This window comes from Pempheris klunzingeri, chromosome 18, assembly GCF_042242105.1.
Source record: "Pempheris klunzingeri isolate RE-2024b chromosome 18, fPemKlu1.hap1, whole genome shotgun sequence".
Taxonomy (NCBI): Eukaryota; Metazoa; Chordata; class Actinopteri; order Acropomatiformes; family Pempheridae; genus Pempheris; species Pempheris klunzingeri.
Window position 1 is genome coordinate 19,376,922 of NC_092029.1, and position 19,512 is coordinate 19,396,433.

The following is a 19,512-nucleotide window of genomic DNA, read 5'->3' on the forward strand; positions in this document are numbered from 1 at the left end:
ATTACTACCAGCTCTGTCAGGCAATAATGTCCCGTGTGTGTTCAGCTTGTTCTGCTGCCCCCAAGTGGCCAATGCTGCTGAATTAATGCTGCTTTAAGGAAAGCATAAACATGTAACAAAACAGGCACACACACAGGCGTACTTAGATACATGAATTCACAACACAGCACAAACAAGAATATCTTTTGAAAAGTATAAAAACTTACACATACAGTTAGAGCCTAATAATTAGATGACAAGAAAAATTTGCTCTCAAAAATGATATTTTTGGTTTTGTTTTACTAAATGTAAATATGACAGAATAGAGAACAATTTTACAATATGATGTCCATGTGTTTTTCAATGGACTTACAGCTCACACGTGAATTGACAATACAGTGTATAGAAAAAGAAGCGAGGCATTGCATTAGTCCATAGGATAGAAAAAGTCATTAGTATGACATATAACAGTCGTGCCAGGAAATGAAGGAATTGTGTTCTGGTGATTTTTTGTTATTCTTTTCTATTCATTCAATTTATGCAAATAACCTACCTGATCTGAAGTATGATGATTGAAATGGAATGACTGTTAGCTGCATCTTTGCAGGGTGTTGGAGACACTGAAGTGATGTACAACTGAGTATTCCAGTAGCCTGGATGGATTAAGTCTTTAAACTGCAATTAGGCGTCCATTCTGGTAGATTCAGAGAAAATATAATCCTGCAGTTGACTGAATAAGTGAAATATGAAAAAATCCTAATTAAAACAAAGATGAAATTGCAAAGATACAATACACAGCAAATAAAAGCGGAGTGAAGGGAACCGTTTACATTCAGTTTAAAAGAAGTTATATGTGCGGCAAAGAGGAGAGGAGAGTCATTTCAGTCATTACAAACACCAGTCCTCTAGGTGGGACCTCTGACCTGTGCTGTCATTACTGCACTTCACGGTTGCGGCACTCACATCACTACGTAAACGTCACGTTACTGCATACGTAGCTACGTAGTGGTACGCGCCGGAGCTGGGTGTGAAGATGGCGGACGAGGAGGCCGAGCAGGACCATAGTCCTGGGAACAGCATCGGTGAAACGATTTGGGAACTCAAACAACGATTGCAAGAATTACAAGAAGTCGTCGTTAGAGGAAGCGGCGACTCTCCGGCCCAATCATCTTCCGAGTATTGCCAAGAGTTTTGCAGGGTGGGTTATTTTCCCTCACATATTTAGCCAACAAGCTACCAAGCTAGCGTCAGTGATAACGGTAACGCTAGTGTACGTTCTGGCTCTTGGATGATCCAATGAAAGGTTTGATTTCAAAGCCAAACTATGCTTGAATGTACAGGGAAGCTCCAGTTAGCGTTTGCTCACTTATACAATGAAAGCATGTGCAGTGGTTGCTGCTAAACTTCGGCCAATTGGCGAATCCCACCGCTGACATGGCTCGCTCACCTAGTTACTAGCGCACACACACGCTAGCTGATTGCTGTGTCTGCAGGAAGTGTTTAACCATAATGTTATTGACGTTACCATTCCTCGAGGAATGTATCTAATAACGTGTCGTAAAATGGTTGCGACACACCAATACCACCCTGTTTCTGTGTTTGGTTCAGCGTGGGAGCAGCTCCTAGTTACTCTGTTGTATGTCAGCCGAAACAATTGTACTTGAAGCCTCACGTTAGCTTCAAGCCATGTATGTTTGGCAACACGCGCGTGCACGTGAGAATACGTTAACGTCGCTGCTTGTCCGTGGCGTAAATATAACCCCCGGGGCTAGCAAGATGAAGTGGGGCTGCTCCTTTGTCGGGTTTGTTGTAGTCAACCACCTAAAGCCAGCTGTCAACAACGTGGCCAGTTTAAGTTAACTACCTGTGAAAGCAAAAAGACTTCAGAAGAGAACGGCTCGGTTTGTGAGGGTTTTTTAAAAAAAAATATTTTTCGCGATGAATTTCGTGCGTGTGTGTGTACGTGCCGAATCGAGCGGACGCGTTTGCACCACAGTTTCAAGCTAAAAAAAAACAGTAGGACACAAACCAGCCCAGTCTCCCCTGAGTCCCGCACGTTGTCAATAAGTAAGCCATCTGTACAGGGCAGAAAAATAAGAGGAGAGAGGGTCTTTTGTTGTGTACTTCTTGGTGACATGAAATGTGTCCTTCAGGGCTGCAGTGTGATGCATTTTCCTTTCAATTAACAGTTGACCACGTTAGTAATCAGTAAGAGATTAATCATGAATAAGATACATTTAGGCATGTCTTTTTCAGTTCAAGTTTTATTTAAAAAAAAGCAGCACATTATTAATGTGAAACATAAATTCACGAAAGCAAAAACAATTTCTTTAAAGAGAATGATAAAACAGTGAGGCTCTCGTCCTTCTGTCCTTATCCAACAAATGGTGCCTCCAAACAAAACGCTGTCAGATGGCGCGCAATTAGTGCGATTTCCAGACTAAGCTAGACCAAACCCAACTCAATTATTATTATTTTTTTAAATAAAGTGATCCATAAAAGGAAATCCGAGCGGTTTACATCGTAAGAAATGAACATATCTATGTGCAGTCAGGAGTAAGTGGTGAGTGCAGAAAAATACTCTACATACAACATATTTATGACCTACTGACGTCACAACTGGTTCAGGAAGTCACAAAACCACTAGTTCATGGATATTTCAATCAGGCAGACAGTGAGCCAACATGAGATTATTTGACAAATTAGTGCACGCTGTTCATCTTTGTTCATATTGTTTTGGGGGGTCATGGCTAGACCGAATGCTACTTTTTCAGAAACTGCAAAGCTCTTGTGAGAGTTTGAGAGACAGCTGGAAGCCAGTGCTGGCCACTCACCCCAGCACCTGAAAGTAACTGCACCCTAAGTTTGTCTTTCTTTTTGTTGTACTGCTTCTTGCCGTAGCCAGTAATTGTACCTCAGGAGGGGATGCAGTATCCTAGTCCAATGTTGGTCAGTAGCTCACAGAGTTCCTCACCGTCTGCCTCCTTTTTTTAGGCATTATGTCCTGTCCACCATTAACTACAGCCTCAGAGTTATTGTCTGTGGACACACATCACTACATGCTATTCTAGCTAACTCTGACTTGAGAGTTTGTTGGGAGGACATTGCTCCACTTTTTTGCTTTGGCTTCCCTGCAACCGTCGAGGTCTGACTATTACATGGTACAACATTGACGTTGCATTGGAATTGTATTTTAAGATGGTGTCACTACGCTTACGTTGCGCATGAATGCTCCCATGCATCAATTCATAAAATTTCATCATAGCACATAGGCCTTGCCCACAGTAAAACAGTTTTTACGTCGACTGTTCCCATGTTGTATGAGTTATACTAACAAAATTATGCTCATGTATAGTTATTAATACAGAATATAAGGACTTTTTCCTGAAAAAAGCACAAATCACTGCAAAACAGGCCCCGTGTAAACATTCATTATAAGAAAAAAGATATGAATCTTACTGATCTGTAGTTAATTACAGTAACAAATCACCCAAACCAAAGTGCAGAAATAAAAAAGAACAAATCTCAACACCTGACTGTGGTTCTGCCACTAAACATTGATAACAAAGCCTGGTTATTATATTCTTCATATTTCTCCATTATAATAACCCATTCCTCTTTACTGAAGTAGGTGGCATGCGATCAATTACTGTTCTTCTTTTATTTGAGAAAACATTCAGGAATTTTTTGCAAGAAGTCTTAAGTGGTTTATCAAACACCCCTTTTGTGTGAATGTGCACAGAGGAGTGGGAAGCAGAAAGCCTGAGCTAAGTGACAGCTGATAGCCACCTTCATGATGACCATCATCTCTGGTTGTGAGTTTAAGGTTTTGTTGAGGCAGCTCATGCTAAGAAACCCTGGCTCGATAGAACTTGCTTTGTAGTACAGTCCTTGCAACAGTATCAATCCAGATCTCAGTAACAGTATTGTAACAAATCACACAAACATAAGTGCACACTGAACTGACCATAGCCCCAATTGCATGGGACTAGAATTGCCAGGGCACCTACTGTGATTTAGAAATCAATTCTGATTTTTAGGTGTCTGGTTGGATTGACTCAATTCTTGATTGAATTAATTGAAAAGTTATTCAGTCACCTGCTCCAATATACTGTGTGGCAAACCATGTACCAATTTCCTTCGTCCACTGAAATACACAATTAGCAGTTATGACAATGATCCACAGCTTCTTCATTTAAAAAAAGTTTACAGCATTAATTAATGAATGAATTCATTGAAAGCATCATACAGTGTGTTATTAATGTTAAATCTCCATCTGTGGAGAACAGCCATATTTTCTTCCTTCAACAAACATTTAGAAAATCTATTTTTGACATTTGTGAATCAATTCAGAATTGTAGGAGATATGAATCTTGATGTGAACCATTACCCCTAGAAGTTACGCCTTGTGTTGCATGCAGCACATTAGCATAGGATAAGCGAAGAGTGTATTTTACTTGAATTTACTGACCTTATCCCCCCCAATGTTTCCTTAGCAGCAGGGGGAAAGGGTTGTGTTGTACCTGGATGGCGCATGCATGGGCGCTGGCATCAGCATGAATACCAGTAGGTCATTTAAAAAGCTGAAATAAAACGAGACTTGACTGTACAACAGGTTACCAACGTCCTATTGTGATTCACTGAGTTTGTTACGTAACCTAACGTTAGCTGGAACATTATTTCACATATTATTAGTGTTAATAATGATTAGTTGGCCATGAATATCAATGGAGAATACATTGAGATATATATATACCATCTCAAGGTAAACTAGCTAAGTCTACCTAATCCTATCCTCTGCCTTTTGATGACTCTGCCTAAGGAGAAAATGCTGAACTCACACTGTTGTTTACTTGGTTGTCATGATTTCACAAGTGATAGATGTCCTGTTCCACTACAGGCGACTCTTCCTTTGAGTTCAGTGCCACAGACAGCATCGCAGAGTCGTGTAATTACAACTTAATGACATTTCATGAAACTCTGAAGCAGCCCCAGCAATAGTAAGACATGTATCTTGAATGCAAGGGGTGTCGCCTCGGCCTCAGTAATGGAGATGCACATTCCTAATGTGCACACAAGAAGCAGGGTGGCAGTTTTTAACCTTGACCAGGACACTGGTCAAGGGATACATCTTTTATCACATAGCGTTTCAATGGAGAAGAATGAAAAATCTTCCACTGTATCTATTACTGATTTTGAACAGCATTCAAATGTCTTGTGGATATTCTCTGTTTTTGTCATTTGTCATCTTTTGACAAGAAATTGACAGACTTGTTGGACTTTTTTTTTTTTTTTTACACTGTTTATTATACATAGTTTTAAAAGATGGCACACAAGGGTAAAAGAAAATCATCTAAGGTGCACCAACAATGAATTCGACACTTACACCATAGTATATGGAATCTCAGACCCCTCAGACACGTGGTCAGAACAGTACTTAGGTATGCTGTGCTATTTAAACCATGCTCTAGTATTAGAGGACCTAAAGTGCACCAAGAAAATATCTTCCACCCCATTAAACCACCAAGCATCCCGAACAGTTGACATATGGCAGGATGGATCCATGGATAATGTTGTGTACACCATCCTGACCCTACTGTCTATATGTGGCAGCAGAAACCAAGATTTGTCAGACAAGGTGATTTTTATTTTCTTCCAGTTTTCAACTGTCCAACTTTGATGAGCCAGCAGCCTCAAATTCCTGTTCTTAGTGGACAGGAGTGCTGTGGTTTCCTGCTGCTGTAGCCCTCCACATCAAGGTTCCACGTGTTGTGCATTCAGAGATGCTCTACTTCACAGTACTGGGCTATGATAACTAGGGCAGGAGATTGTTAAATTGCTAGATTGCTTGTTTTTATAGGATGGAGATATTTACATCTAATTGGAGTTTGTTCTAATATTTCCATTTTTTTTCTTTCTTGAATGTTAACAGTCAAGAGCCCAGAGGGAGCTGCTGTGGGTGGAGGGTTAGTGTGAAGGCTGAAGTTGAGCCATCTGAGAAGCAAAGAACATGCTCTGTAGATGGAGCTGTGTTTGCACTTGGCTTGGTTCTCCTTCCTACACTGCCCTGCAGGTATCCAGCCTGGCAAGACTGCATTTCATTTTCTGACCAAGTCAGCATTAATGTCAATGATGAATCAATCATGATGAAGGACTGCATATTCAACCACTATGCATTCATATTTCTGAAGAAAAACATAAACATCCCAAGCCTGTGGAGGATTTTTTTCTTTAACAAGCTGTATGTATGTATGTATGTATGTATGTATGTATGTATGTATGTGTGTATGTATGTATGTGTGTATGTATGTATGTATGTGTGTGTGTGTGTGTGTGTATGTATGTGTGTGTGTGTGTGTGTGTGTGTATGTATGTATGTATGTATGTATGTATGTATGTATGTATGTATGTATGTATGTATGTATGTATGTATGTATGTATGTATGTATGTATGTATGTATGTATGTATGTATGTATGTATGTATGTATGTATGTATGTATGTATGTATGTATGTATGTATGTGTGTGTGTGTGTGTGTATGTATGTATGTATGTATGTATGTATTTTTTTCAAATCTAAGTTTGTTTTGTATTTAACCATGAGCCCAACACAATGCCTCAATTATATTTATGCATTGTGCAAGCTATGAATGCATTCAACTTAGTCAAACCAATCTGAGAACTGAATAGCTCTTGGTTAGGAATGGTCCACGTCACAGCCTAGCTTTTTTTCCCCCTGTTTTTATAAAAATTTGGGTTTTGTTTTCAGTAGCATTGCCCCTTGTTTCCGAAGTGGTCAAACAATCAGATTTAAACAAGTCACCAGTATACATGGCAGGTTAAAGTTCCCACAGGATACAGCACCACAGGCTTAATGGCTGGGATGTTTATGTTAATTTTATTTTTTATTTCTTAGCTGCCCTCTCTCCACTATCACTATCTTCAGTCCAGCAGCGGTCCCCCATTAGTGGTGAATAACAGTATTGTGGCGTAATAAATACACAGAACACAGATGTATTAAGAAGGCATTTGTCCTCATGACGGTAACACCAGCGCTTCTCCGGTCAATGTGTATTTGGTCCAGCAACAGCATGTCGACCAACTGGCCAGAAGACGTCAGCTGGAGATATTATCAACATCTTGGGCCAGTCGAACAGTGTACAGTCTTCTGAGAGCTTTTCTGTTGAAGCTTTTGATTCAGTGGCACTCACTTTTCTGTCTTTTCAGCCTTGATAGTTGTTCTTGCTCGTGCTATATACCCAACCTTCTGTTTTTATTTTCAAACTGTTGAAGTTATCGGTACAAAATTTTAATTTGTGAATTCCTGTGGTTTCCTCACTATAGACGCTGCTGGAGTATGTGGGCCGTTGGAGGATAGAGGAAGAGCCTTTGCCACTGGTGGAAGTGTACATAGTTGCCCTGTTGAGCTATGCCCAGGCCTCTACTTACCTCTCTCTGCAGTGTGAAAATGTTCCTCTTGTGGTTGAGAGGTTGTCACTGTAAGTACCATTAGATTAATTGATTTGATTGAACTGCAGATAATATTTAGTTTACCCCTATAATTGATAAGCACTCTATTGAATGCAACCCTGTCACAGAAGTTAAATGATAGCTTTCTAGTTAATTCTGTCAAAGTTTCATGCTAATGTTTAAATGCTAACGGTGCTTAACATGTTTAAAATGCAGGCGGCTATCAATATGTCTCTGTTGATTGCCCATTCGTTCTGCAGGAGTTTTGTGGAGCTTTTGCTCTCGCTGAAGAGGGACATTCCAGATGGCTTATGGAAACAATTTAGGTCATCTGTGCAGGTAAAGATGAGGATTCTTATTTTAAAAAAAGACATTTGAATTTAATTTTAAAACTTTTAGACCAGAACTAAGCCTAAGGTTATGTGCCGCAAAACTAAACGCCACCACCCCTCAACTTGTTTAACTTCCTTTGTTGTTTGTCAGTATGTAAGTGATTAACATCATTTAAAGATTCCACTTTTGTACATTTAGTTTTGAAATATCTCAGCTTTCCACAACCTGTGCTAAACACTGTTAGATCTTCAAATTCAAGTGAGGAATTAGGACTAAGATCTAAATTTACTTTATTTCAGTATTTGCAATTCAGACTCCATCAAAATCTAATTGGTAAATGGGTTCAAACCACAGTCAGTCACACACCTTCTGCATTGTGCTTTTTAATAATTGAGTTTTCCTGTTGTGTACAGTTTGCTTATAGTATGCTTCAGGAGAATGGAATCACTCAGCTGTCCCTGCTGTCTGCTTTGGGCCAGTATGATGGCGTTTGGACCAACAGGGTCCTCCAAGGCATTCTGTCAAATGAAAACCTACAGACTGAACAAGGTGAGTTCCTGAGAGCCTTTTCAGAGTTCTGTGCTCAGAAAACCTTGCAATGCTGTGGAATTTCAAAATTGTGTTGTCCTAGTCTGAAAAGGTCATGGAGTTAGTTAGTAAGTTTTGGAGAATTCCTGGAATTTTGTTGTGTGTAATGAAAGTAATGGTTAAAGTAACCCTCCATATATAACCGTCCGTGTAATGTAACATAATGTCATTATAAACAATCATGCTGACATGACAATATCAGTGACAATTATGATTAGATCATTATAATTATATAATGATTATTCATTACTTGATTTCTTTCTCGCAACACCCTTTTTTTGATTTGCTAATGTGTCATTTATTTTTACATAAATATTTTAGCGAAATTGTAGAAAGTTGCATGTTTTTTCTTCAATAATTTCCTTGTGAAGAGACTCAGTAACTTCAAACCACTAAACCCTGTGCTGTACTTGTTCAGTGTAGTATTAACTTCCGGTATTCATTGGCATGAGTCTAGTGTGACACTTTAAAAGAAACACATCATAACAACCATGCAGCATGGTGTTGGCAGCATCATCAAGCCATGGCGGGTTTGTGAAGATAGAGACTGTAATGTATGAAGCAAAATAGGTGATGACAGATGGAGCCTGTATTAATTTCACTTCAACCACTGTACATCACATGCTGACTAATGAATTAAGGTTTGAAAAACATCAGAAAAGTAGAAACTTAAGAGTCAGAAACTAAGGAATTACTTTAAGAATTACTTTATTAATACTGTTGAATTTCAAGAACAGGTTTAAGCTGTGCCACCATCTGCCTAAGAAGCTTGTCATAATTGTAGATATCTATTTTATTGCATATTTGATATAAATATATGAAATTAATTACATTATATTGCTCTTCATAAGAATAATTACATTTCTATAATTGTTGATCCTAAGAAAATGGTGTGGTATAACCTGATTTCTGTTTAGTCTTACAGCTGTTACTAGAAATAAAATTCAGAAAATCTCATTGAGATCAAGATGCCTTGTGCAAGAGTCCTGAGAATCACGACAAGAAAATGTAGTCACTCAGAATAACCATCATACTAATAACAGCAGTCAAATATTGTTAAAAATATAAGCTAGTAAACCTTTTAAAAGGTTTACTAGCTTGTATGTGTATTGCAGTTAATTGGAGTAAATGGGAAAGGGACTGCTCTTGCTTGGCGCCTTTCCACTCACTCCGACCGCTCAAAGCACTTTAACACCACTTTCACATTCACACATCATTCACACATTGATTGCAACCTGCCAATGGAAAGTTATCATTCGGGACACTTGACTGCCAATCTTCTGATTGTTTTACCGCTGAGCCACAGCCGCTTACCAAATGAGGTGCATTTCAGTGGTTTAAGGTAGTAACAGCAGCAGCATACAGGATCTCCATAATCCAACGGTGGATTTTATGATGCGTCCTCTGTTTTCAAAGGAGAAGTGAGCTCTGTTTTGGTGTAAGAGCCCAATTTGATTTTTAATGTTTGAGCAAGATGTTCAACATGTGTTTTGCAGTACAACCACTGGTTTGCACTCTTGTGAAACACACACAATTTGTATTTTTGGAGTTTAGAACAAGCTTTAGATTAAACAGGATGGTCTGGAGGTGATTAAAAAAACATAACTGTAATCTGGAGGTCTGATGGCATACATGCTGATTAACTGCTTCAACCATGTCATTAATAATGGGCCTGTTTTCATTGTTTTGTTTGATTGTTGCAGTGATATGACATTATGTTTAAGTATGTATGATAACAGATGTGATGAAGTTAAGCATTTTCCGTATTTGCTGTGTGAAGGATGCACTCTTGTTGCACAAGTAAAACACAATTAATAAAATCTGACTAAAATGTCACTAACAATGTTGTCACTGGTTTTCAGTCAATGAGTTCCTGGTACAGGAGGGGCTGGTCCTGTTGGAGATGAGAGTTAAGCAGCTGATGAAGGAGAGTCAGCTGGGAAAAGCTGCACTGCTGGCAAAGACGTGCTTAGGGTGTCCTGCCTTCCAAGGGAAAGGGCCTTTCAAACAGATGTACCTTGTCTGCCTCTGTGCTACCTCAGAACAGGATCAGCTGATGGATGAGGTAAGTGTGGCTACATAGTTAGGTTCACAAACTTGCATCTGCATGTGACTGAACACGCAAGAGTTTGGTAAAGTGTCTGGTGCTTTAAGGATTCAATCACACCAGGCAGAATTTAGCATTATATTAGTTGAATCAAGCAGACCACTGTTACAGTACAATATTGCCCCATTATGTTACACATTTTACTTTTTATTTTTAACTGTTTACATTATATATGGACTTAGGAAAGTGTCTTGAGATTGCCCTCAAGGAAGAAAATAATTCTGTTCAATGCACCTTGCTGCCAACCTTATACGACTTCTGTCACTAGAAATATTGACTGACGAAGCTCATAAGTGTTTCCTTAAGTGTATGTTTATTGGTTACCAGTGAAGCTCACCTTATACTTGGAATCCATCTGTACAGCTTTCAAAGGAGGACTGCCGCGATGCATTAGAGATGATCTGCAACCTGGAGTCAGATGGAGACGAGAGGGCAGCTTTCAGCTTATGTTCAGCGTTCCTGACCCGGCAGCTTCTCCACAGAGATGCCTACTGTGCTTGGTAAGAAAACACAAGCGATTTGACGGTCCTCAGTATAGGCTTTATTTATAAGCTGTGTGTTATGGAGGGAAGAACAGATGGGGATTCTGTCAGTCCTGGAATTTACATCTGTCTTAAAATGAAATGAGTAAGGCTATGTTTACGACAAATACTAGTGTTAAAATTGAATATAGAATTTGTCTGCATATGCTCGTTCAGTCCAAACGAAATAGCAGCATATAATGAATCACTTGCATAAAATCAGTATGTAGTGTTTTTAACGCTAAGCTGTTCTAGGACGTGTTTGTGTCAGCGTGTTGTGGTAGCAGTATCGAGAGGCTTGTGGTCATAGAAAAATGAACAGATACTGAACTGACAATTCATGGGCCATGAATTCTTTTCTTCAAATCAGGGAGCTCACTCTGTTTTGGAGCAAGCTGCTGAAACGATTAGAGCCATCAGAGCAGGCCTTCCTCGACAGATGCCGCCAGATGTCCTTACTTTCCAAAACCGTGTACCACATCCTGTTCCTCATCAAGGTTATCCAATCAGAGGTCAGTAAACAGTCTGCTGTCATGGTCCTGTTAAGGTGTGCCCACTGAAAAACGGAAGCGGTCATCACCCTTTAACTCACAACTATTGTGTAATATGCTTTCCCACATAGTGTCTCAATACATTTATTTTAGCCTGTGTTTGCCTTCAAGTTTTAAGATGTCTTTTTTTAATCAAATGCTTAACTGTATGCAAGCTTGTTTCAGAGTGAAAAAAGTGCCAACAGATGAATAGAAAATTTTCTTAACCTCTCTCTGCAGCATAACTGAATTTTCACTGTCCTTTTGTTTGATCATTAGGGTTTGACAAAATCATGTGGTTGGCATTAGCTGTAAGCAACAAACCTTAAAAGCCCAAAGCATGGAAGACAAATGGAGGTGTATTAAGCTGTGTTTTGGCACTTGTGTAAGGTGGCTCAAACAGTTCTGCTCTGTAAAGGAATACAGTGTACTTTTTTCAAAGCCACCTTTTAGGTCTACAGTGGCTGAGCTTTTGATACTGAAGAGATTCTGGTTGGAGTATTCCTTTAATGTCCTCAAAATGTGTTGTCTTGCTTTTTGTGTATAATGCATAAAGTGATAATGTTATGATTAATGATTCAGTGATGATTAACTTTATTATTGATGGGAGAAATTAACATCACCAGCGGCCATTTGTTGTTGCTGGTAACTTTTCATGGTCAAACAGGAGATTAGTTAAAAGTGTTTCCTGTGAATGAAGTTGCTTTATTAATTGTGAAAGTTCCAGGTGAGTTTCAGAACAATTGTGTTCAATGTGTTTGGCAGCTTTGAATTATTCTGCTTTCTCTTTCTCATAGATTGACAGCGTTGGACTGCCAGTGTGCATCGAAATGTGCATAAGAGCTCTTCGGATGGAATCAGATGATGGAAACACCAAGGCCACTGTGTGTAAAACCATTTCCTGTTTGCTTCCCACTGACCTGGAAGTCAAGCGAGCCTGCCAGCTGACAGAGTTCCTCGTGGAGCCCACGGTGGATTCATACTATGCTGTGGAGACTCTTTACAATGAACCAGATCAAAAGCTAGAGGAGGAGAATATGCCTGTGCCCAATTCACTCCGCTGCGAGCTCCTGCTGGTTTTTAAAACTCAGTGGCCTTTTGACCCGGAGTTCTGGGATTGGAAAACACTGAAGCGCCATTGTCTAGCTCTAATGGGTGAAGAAGCCTCTATAGTGTCATCCATCGACCTGCTGAACGATACCGAGGTCCCGGACGAAGAGGAAGAACTCGTTAGTCAGGAGGGGTTAAGGAATATCCCAGACCACTTAGTCAGTGGCACATATGAATTAAAAGATATAACTGACAAGAGACAGAAAAACAGAGAAATGAAGAAACTAAGAGAAAAAGGTTTCATATCTGCCAGATTCAGAAACTGGCAAGCATATATGCAGTACTGCGTGCTGTGTGATAAGGAGTTTCTTGGCCACCGGATTGTACGTCATGCACAGACTCACTTGAGTGGTGGAGTATACAGCTGCCCAATATGTGCCCAAACCTTTGCCTCAAAAGACACATTGATTCCTCATGTAACATCACATGTGAAACAATCATGCAAGGAAAGGCTGACTGCAATGAAAACAAACAAGAAATTGTCTGATCCTAAAACAGCTGCCCCTGTTATTGCAGCGTTAAAGGCAAAGACAGAAAATGAACTTAATGAAAGTCCCGATTTCCTAGGGCAAAATGGGGGATTGATTCACAATCTTCAGGGCAGAGTGGCTGTATGTAACGCTGAGAGTAGCGAGGATAATGTGTGCCCGGTTGGAAAATGCAGAAGGAGCTTCAAATTTTTCAAAAATCTGGTTGCACACGTTAAAGCTCATGGGGACAACGAGGAAGCTAAGACTTTCCTCGAAATGCGTAGCAAAAAGGTCATTTGCCAGTACTGCCGCCGCCACTTTGTTAATGTCACCCATCTAAATGATCATTTACAGGTCCACTGTGGTGTGAAGCCATACATCTGTATACAGTTGAACTGCAAGGCAAGTTTCCTGTCCAACGCCGAGCTCCTTATACACAGGAAAACACATTCTGTTTTTAAGGCTAGGTGCATGTTTCCAAACTGTGGAAAGATTTTTAATGAGGCCTTCAAACTCTATGACCATGAGACACAGCATTATAAAACTTTCACGTGTAAAGTTGTGGACTGTGGAAAGATATTCCATTCGCAACAACAGCTGGATTTGCACCAGGAGGAACACGCCACTCAAGAAGAGGAAAGCCCATCTTCTGAACAGATATCTCAAAATATGCAGCCTGGTCCTTCACTCATTCAACAAATGCTTTCCAATCACACTCCTGTTCAACCTGAGAGTTTCCAGGAAAACTGGACCCCTGAAAGTGGTGTTAATCCAGATCAGGAAAGACTACCCGCGTCCATTGAGAATTTGCTGAAGGTACCCGTGGATACCTTAGGACACGGCCAAATCAAAGAGGAACCACAAAATACACCTTTCTCAATCAGCCAGACACCGGGTTTAAATAATGCTGTAGTTCAGCCTGTGAATTCGCACTTGACTGATACTAATAGACTCAGAGATAGTTTAGGTGGTCATTCTATTGATTACATGAGACCACCCCAGCAGAATCTAACAGTGCCTCCATTTGAAGATAATTTAGGTAACATGTCTCATAACTATAATATAGATGTGTCACAAGGCCAAATGCAAATGTTCCCCACTCATGTAAATACCGGATCAATGAATTACAACTCTGACTGCAACTTACCATTGACGGGGCAGCAAGGGCCAATGTGTAGTAGCAATCTGTTAGCAGTGTCTCCGCTCCAGAGCTCCGTTGAGCCAGCAATGTCACAACCACTTCCTCCAACAGTAACCCCACAACCATTAATCGGGAACAGACCAGAGAACTGCGTGACATCCTCAACTAACACAGGCCCCCCTCCCGGACAGAGAGAGCGATACCACTGCGCACTTGAAACATGTACGAGGCATTACAGCTCCTACAGAAGTGTTACCAAGCACATGAAAGCGGTCCACCCAGATTTCTATGAACAATGGAAAGTTTCTCGGACTAAAATCAGGATAACGTATGCTCCAGCACTGAGCACATCGTCTGTTGGACACCTCAGTTCTGCCGCCTCCCTTCAGAATCAGCAGGGCAACGGAGTACCAGTTCATGGAGTTCAGAGGCAGAATGTTATCCAATCACCTCCTTATACTAACATGGGTACAAGCGCAAAGTATACTACTCTACATTCCCATTCCTCATCTGCTCACAACCAGAATGCTTCTCTCCTGATGGAAAATGTTTTAAATCCAATTGTCCTCTCTCAGCTAGAAACTGATACAAATCCAATAACTGCGCCGTCCCAGGTTTCAGGTAGCCAAAATTGGCACTCAGCCCCTGGAAGTGAAAAAATTCAAAACGGTGGCTCTTCCCAAGTCTGTTCGTCTAACATGCAAGTAATGCCACAAGTCCATTCTACCAGTGCTTCACTGCCACTTGATGTCCCGTCATGCTCGATGCTGGGATCAACGATGAACAGACCGACGGAGTGTTTGCTGGGACCACATATGGGAAATGGGTCCCAGTCAGTTTTGCCCTCATTCATGGACAGTGCTAAACACATGTCAAGCGAGTGTCAAGCAGAAGACCTCCTTCCTTCATATACGTCACAGATGCAAAGCAGTTTAGTCACTGGTTCAAAGGCACCAGAAAAAACAACATCAGTGCAAAATATGCAGTCCAGTTTTCCCTCTCCAGACAGTGCAAGCCAAAATAACAGTAGCAACCAACCTCAGAATGGCCCAATTGTCTATGAAAACAATTGGGAAAAGCGAGCCAAGAAGAACAAAAGGACTAAATGGCCAGCTATCCTTAAGGATGGAAAGTTTGTTTGTTGCAGGTGTTTTAGACAGTTTAATAGCCCCAAATCCCTTGGTGGTCATTTGTCCAAGCGTCTAATCTGTAAGCCATACGAGGAGTCTGAACTGAACACAGACCTGCCAACATCATTTCTTGACCTTCTCAATTCAGAGCAAACTGTAAGCGCTGCTCAGCCACAGTTGTCTTATAATCCCGCTCCTCTTTATCAGGAGAAGCCCCATCAGTCAGTAGCAAATGGTTCAACAGCTGCAAAAGATTACCCTGCTCCTACTTATTCACAAGATAATCTGCCAGAATATGGGAATGGTGACTCAAATGATGACATTCTTAAACAAATCATGGCTGAATCCAACATGTCCGATCTTTTTGTGAATACACCTGCATCCCAGCCATTGTTCCAAAACCTGTGTATTCCCTATGGATCTAGTGAACGTTTACCAGGGAGCTCAGTCATACGGCATACAGAAAACGCCCACTTGAAGCAAGAGGACAGCATGTACAGTACAGCCCAATATCCTCAGCCTAGTGTTGACACATTTGCTGAAAGCGAATTCACTGACCCACTACTTTCTCAAATTCTCACAGAAAATCCTTCCACTGCTGTTCCTGGAAGTGTTTCCAAAAACCACAATGAAGGCTATCACTCTGAGACAACCATCCAGACACCAGATACTGATTCAGATCCAGTGATGCAGACACTGTTACCTGATAGTCAGCTTGGTCCAGCAACAAGTGGCAAGCAGGCTGAGCTACAAAGGAAGACAACTGAGCAAGATATTAAAAAGAGACTGCGGGAGCAGATTTTGGCAGGAGACTTTCAACGCAGAAACAGCTTGTGTCATTCAAGCAGTACTGATGCTAATGCCAATTCAAAGAATCCCATGGCTTTTGGCCCAGTGTGCAGTCCTTCCAATAATTCTGGTGTCCATCACATGTCTAGTGATTCAAAGAGTGGCTCAGAAAGTGAAGGGCAAGTCATTCAAGAAAACTCTGCCATCAACCTAGGAATCTCTGCAGAAATCGAACACTTACTGCATACACAGAGCTTTACTCGTTTCAGAGAGACTCCCACCCCGCAGCAGGAGGCACTAAGCCCCACAGGCGTTGTGGCAAATGACGCCGATCTTGAGCCCACTCAGTTATCTGCAAGCCAGCAACAGTGGATGACAGAAATTCAAAATGCATTTGAAAGGCTTGACTTGGTCAGAGAAATATCTGATCAGATGTCGGCTTCCATGAAACAAAATGGTAATACTATGGGCAGCCAGATAGGATCTGCTAAGGTCGATTTGTGCAGTTCGTTGTTGTCGAACTTTGTCAAGCCATTTGCTTGTGAAAATGAGAACTGCACCTTTAGCACCATTTCAGGTGAAGCACTTTGGAAACACCTCTCTAAAACTCACAGCTACACAGTTGAGATGGTGAATGTGGTTAAAAAAAGGTATGGCCTGTATGCTCCTTTTAAGTGTGAAAAATGTAGTAAAAGATTCACTCGTAACTCAAACCTTCGCACTCACTATCAGACAGTGCACAAATTATCAGCTAAAGAAATCACAGAAATTGATATGAAGCGCAGAAAGCCCACATCTGCTGCCACAAAGAACTGGCCTGTTGGTACAAACCAGGCCCTGGCAGCTCAAACCACAATGGCTACTCATTCATCAGTGGAGAACAGAGCACATCTGTATTCAGTCCAAGATGCTGTAAAGCGTGATTGCACATCACAGACATTTGTACCACATGCTAACATGGACATAACTAATCAGAAATGTCATGACAATCGCTTCTCAGTCATTCATCCCTTGCAAACAGCTCCCATGTGCAACCAAGAAATGACTTCACTAGCGCAGGCCCAGACCTCCACGTCGGCCTTTCAGTCAGTACAAGCAGGGATGGCAGCAGAACAGTGGTCAAGTGGACAGCAAAGAAACTTGGCCAAGTTGCCTACTCAGTACGCAAGGGGTCAACAAGTTGGAGCCCATCTGCCCAAGGTGTCAGCTTCTCTTGCCCAGGCTCTGTCTGCCACAACTCCTACTCTCAACAAACAGGGAATAGTTAAGCCAAGCATAGAGATTACCAAGAAGGCAAAAGAGAAGAAGCCCAACTCGGATGACACCATGAGTCCATACAGACCATATCGGTGTGTTCATCAAGGCTGTGTGGCCGCCTTCACAATCCAGCACAATTTAATCCTCCACTATAGGGCCGTTCACCAGTCTGCTTTGTCAGCATTGGAGGTGAACAAGGAGCAGGACCAGAGTGAGGAACCGGAAGAGATAATGGACCACGAGGAGGAGGACCCAGAGACCGAGATCCCCCAAATTTCTGAATTCAGATGCCAAGTAAAAGACTGTTCCAGAGTTTTCCAAGAAGTTCCTAATCTTTTGCAGCATTATCTGCAGCTGCACGAATTCAGTCTTGATAAGGTCGGCAACCTCCTGTCCAGCATCAAGCTCGGCAAGTTTGCTTGCGGCCACCAAGGATGCACAGCGTCCTTCACTGCTTTCTGGAAGTATATAGGGCACGTCAAAGAACAACACAAAGATATGAAACTTGACAAACCTGAACAATTGAATGGCTCGTTCAAGTGTGAAATTGAAGGTTGTGACCGTTCGTATGCCACAAAGTCAAACCTGCTCAGACATGTCATGAAAAAGCACCAGGACCTATACCAGCCTAAACTGAAGAATCAACAGATAAAAGAAGGCATGAAACAAAACTCTAAGGCTTTGCATTACCAAATTACCAAGACAAGTAATGGGAAGGAAAACATTGAGAACAATAAAAAGATCCTCCAGAGGGGAAGTGCTACAAAGAGAGTTAGCAAGGCAAAAAATCATTGGACTAAATATGGAAAGCCTTCCCTGAAATCTAAAGTGGAGGCATCTGCAATGTGCACAAGGAAATTTCCTCTACAATACCCCTGTATGATAAAAGGTTGTGAGTCGGTCATGAAATCAGAGCGGAGCATATTAAAACATTACATGGGACATGGACTATCAGAAAAGTACCTGGAAACGCAAAGGAGCCATTTCATATTCTGCAAAAAGTTCCCCAGGCAGAAGTGCCGCTCCATCAGGAGTGATGATTCCAAATCAGACAACACCTCTGACCTGTCGGACAATGAGCTGACTGCAGACACCAACATAGAAGCAGGGGAATACGAATATTCAAAGCCTGTTCTACGCAAAAGGACCACAGGAGGGATCCCGACTGCGCTGTTCGACAGCAAGTTGTCTCACGATGAGAGTTCCGACGGCTCTATGGTGCTCAAACGCAAGCGAGGACGTCCGCGAAAACTGATTGCAAAAATTGTGAAACGCAAGAAAATTCCGCGCACAACCAAGCTCGACGTAGTTTACAGCAGGGACGATGAGTCGGACTCCTCTTGCCCCGCGGTAATGCAGGAGGAGACATCTGAGCAGAGCGCTCCGCTGGCCTCTTTTAAACCAATGGGATTCGAAATGTCTTTCTTGAAATTCCTTGAACAGTCAAATAAAAGTGAGCATCCCTTGATGAGGAAGGTTGATGTACCGGAAACATGGAAAGGAACGTCCAGTCTGAACACCAAAGACACCTGTGTCAGGTTCAGCAACGGTCAGAATTTGAAATCGCTTAGTAAGGTGAAAATAATCATAGACAAGGCCTTTTCAGGTGTCACTGAGCGCATGCTGAAACAGCTGCAGGACATGCGGCCCACAGTGGTACTGGAAAAAAATGACTGACCTGTCTTTTTTTTGTTGTTTTTGTAAAGCAGAATCTCAGGACTAGAATGAGTCAAATCTGCTGGAGACTGGTGTGCCCTACAACTAAATGTTTTTTTTACACATCCAGTTACTGAGAAACAGTTGTTTTGAATTATACTGTACTATTATCTGTACATTTGTCTTTTTTATAGAATAGTGTATAGCATGTTTCAAAAAGAACATTTTGCTGAAAATTTAAAATTTGACATCAGCTTTCGGTGTCTTAATTATCCCTGTGGGACTTCACAAACAAATGGACTTGGAAATGGGTTGTATCGTTGTGTGTAGTTTGTGATTTGAAGCTGTTGATTATTGTGCATTGTGTATATAGTTTGGAATCAGTCACTGCCACCAGCAGTCTTACTATTAAACAAACAGCTTTTTTACAA

The 19,512-nt window shown here is 41.2% G+C and overlaps 1 protein-coding gene across 1 annotated transcript; it reads left to right on the plus strand.

Moving 5' to 3' along the window:
* Positions 1-1,012: 1,012 nt before the first annotated feature.
* Positions 1,013-19,512, plus strand: znf292b (zinc finger protein 292b). The gene is made up of 8 exons (XM_070849035.1): positions 1,013-1,177; positions 7,324-7,478; positions 7,710-7,788; positions 8,196-8,331; positions 10,233-10,435; positions 10,841-10,977; positions 11,369-11,510; positions 12,326-19,512. Exons 1-8 carry the CDS (start codon positions 1,013-1,015, stop codon positions 19,100-19,102), a joined length of 7,794 nt encoding a protein of 2,597 aa, XP_070705136.1. The 3' UTR covers positions 19,103-19,512.

Coding starts and splice junctions, on each gene's coding strand:
- znf292b (XM_070849035.1), top strand. CDS start 1,013: ATGGCGGACGAGGAGGCCGAGCAGGACCATAGTCCTGGGAACAGCATC. Junction 1,178..7,323: donor ATTGCCAAGAGTTTTGCAGG/GTGGGTTATTTT, acceptor TCCTCACTATAG/ACGCTGCTGGAGTATGTGGG. Junction 7,479..7,709: donor GTGGTTGAGAGGTTGTCACT/GTAAGTACCATT, acceptor TTCGTTCTGCAG/GAGTTTTGTGGAGCTTTTGC.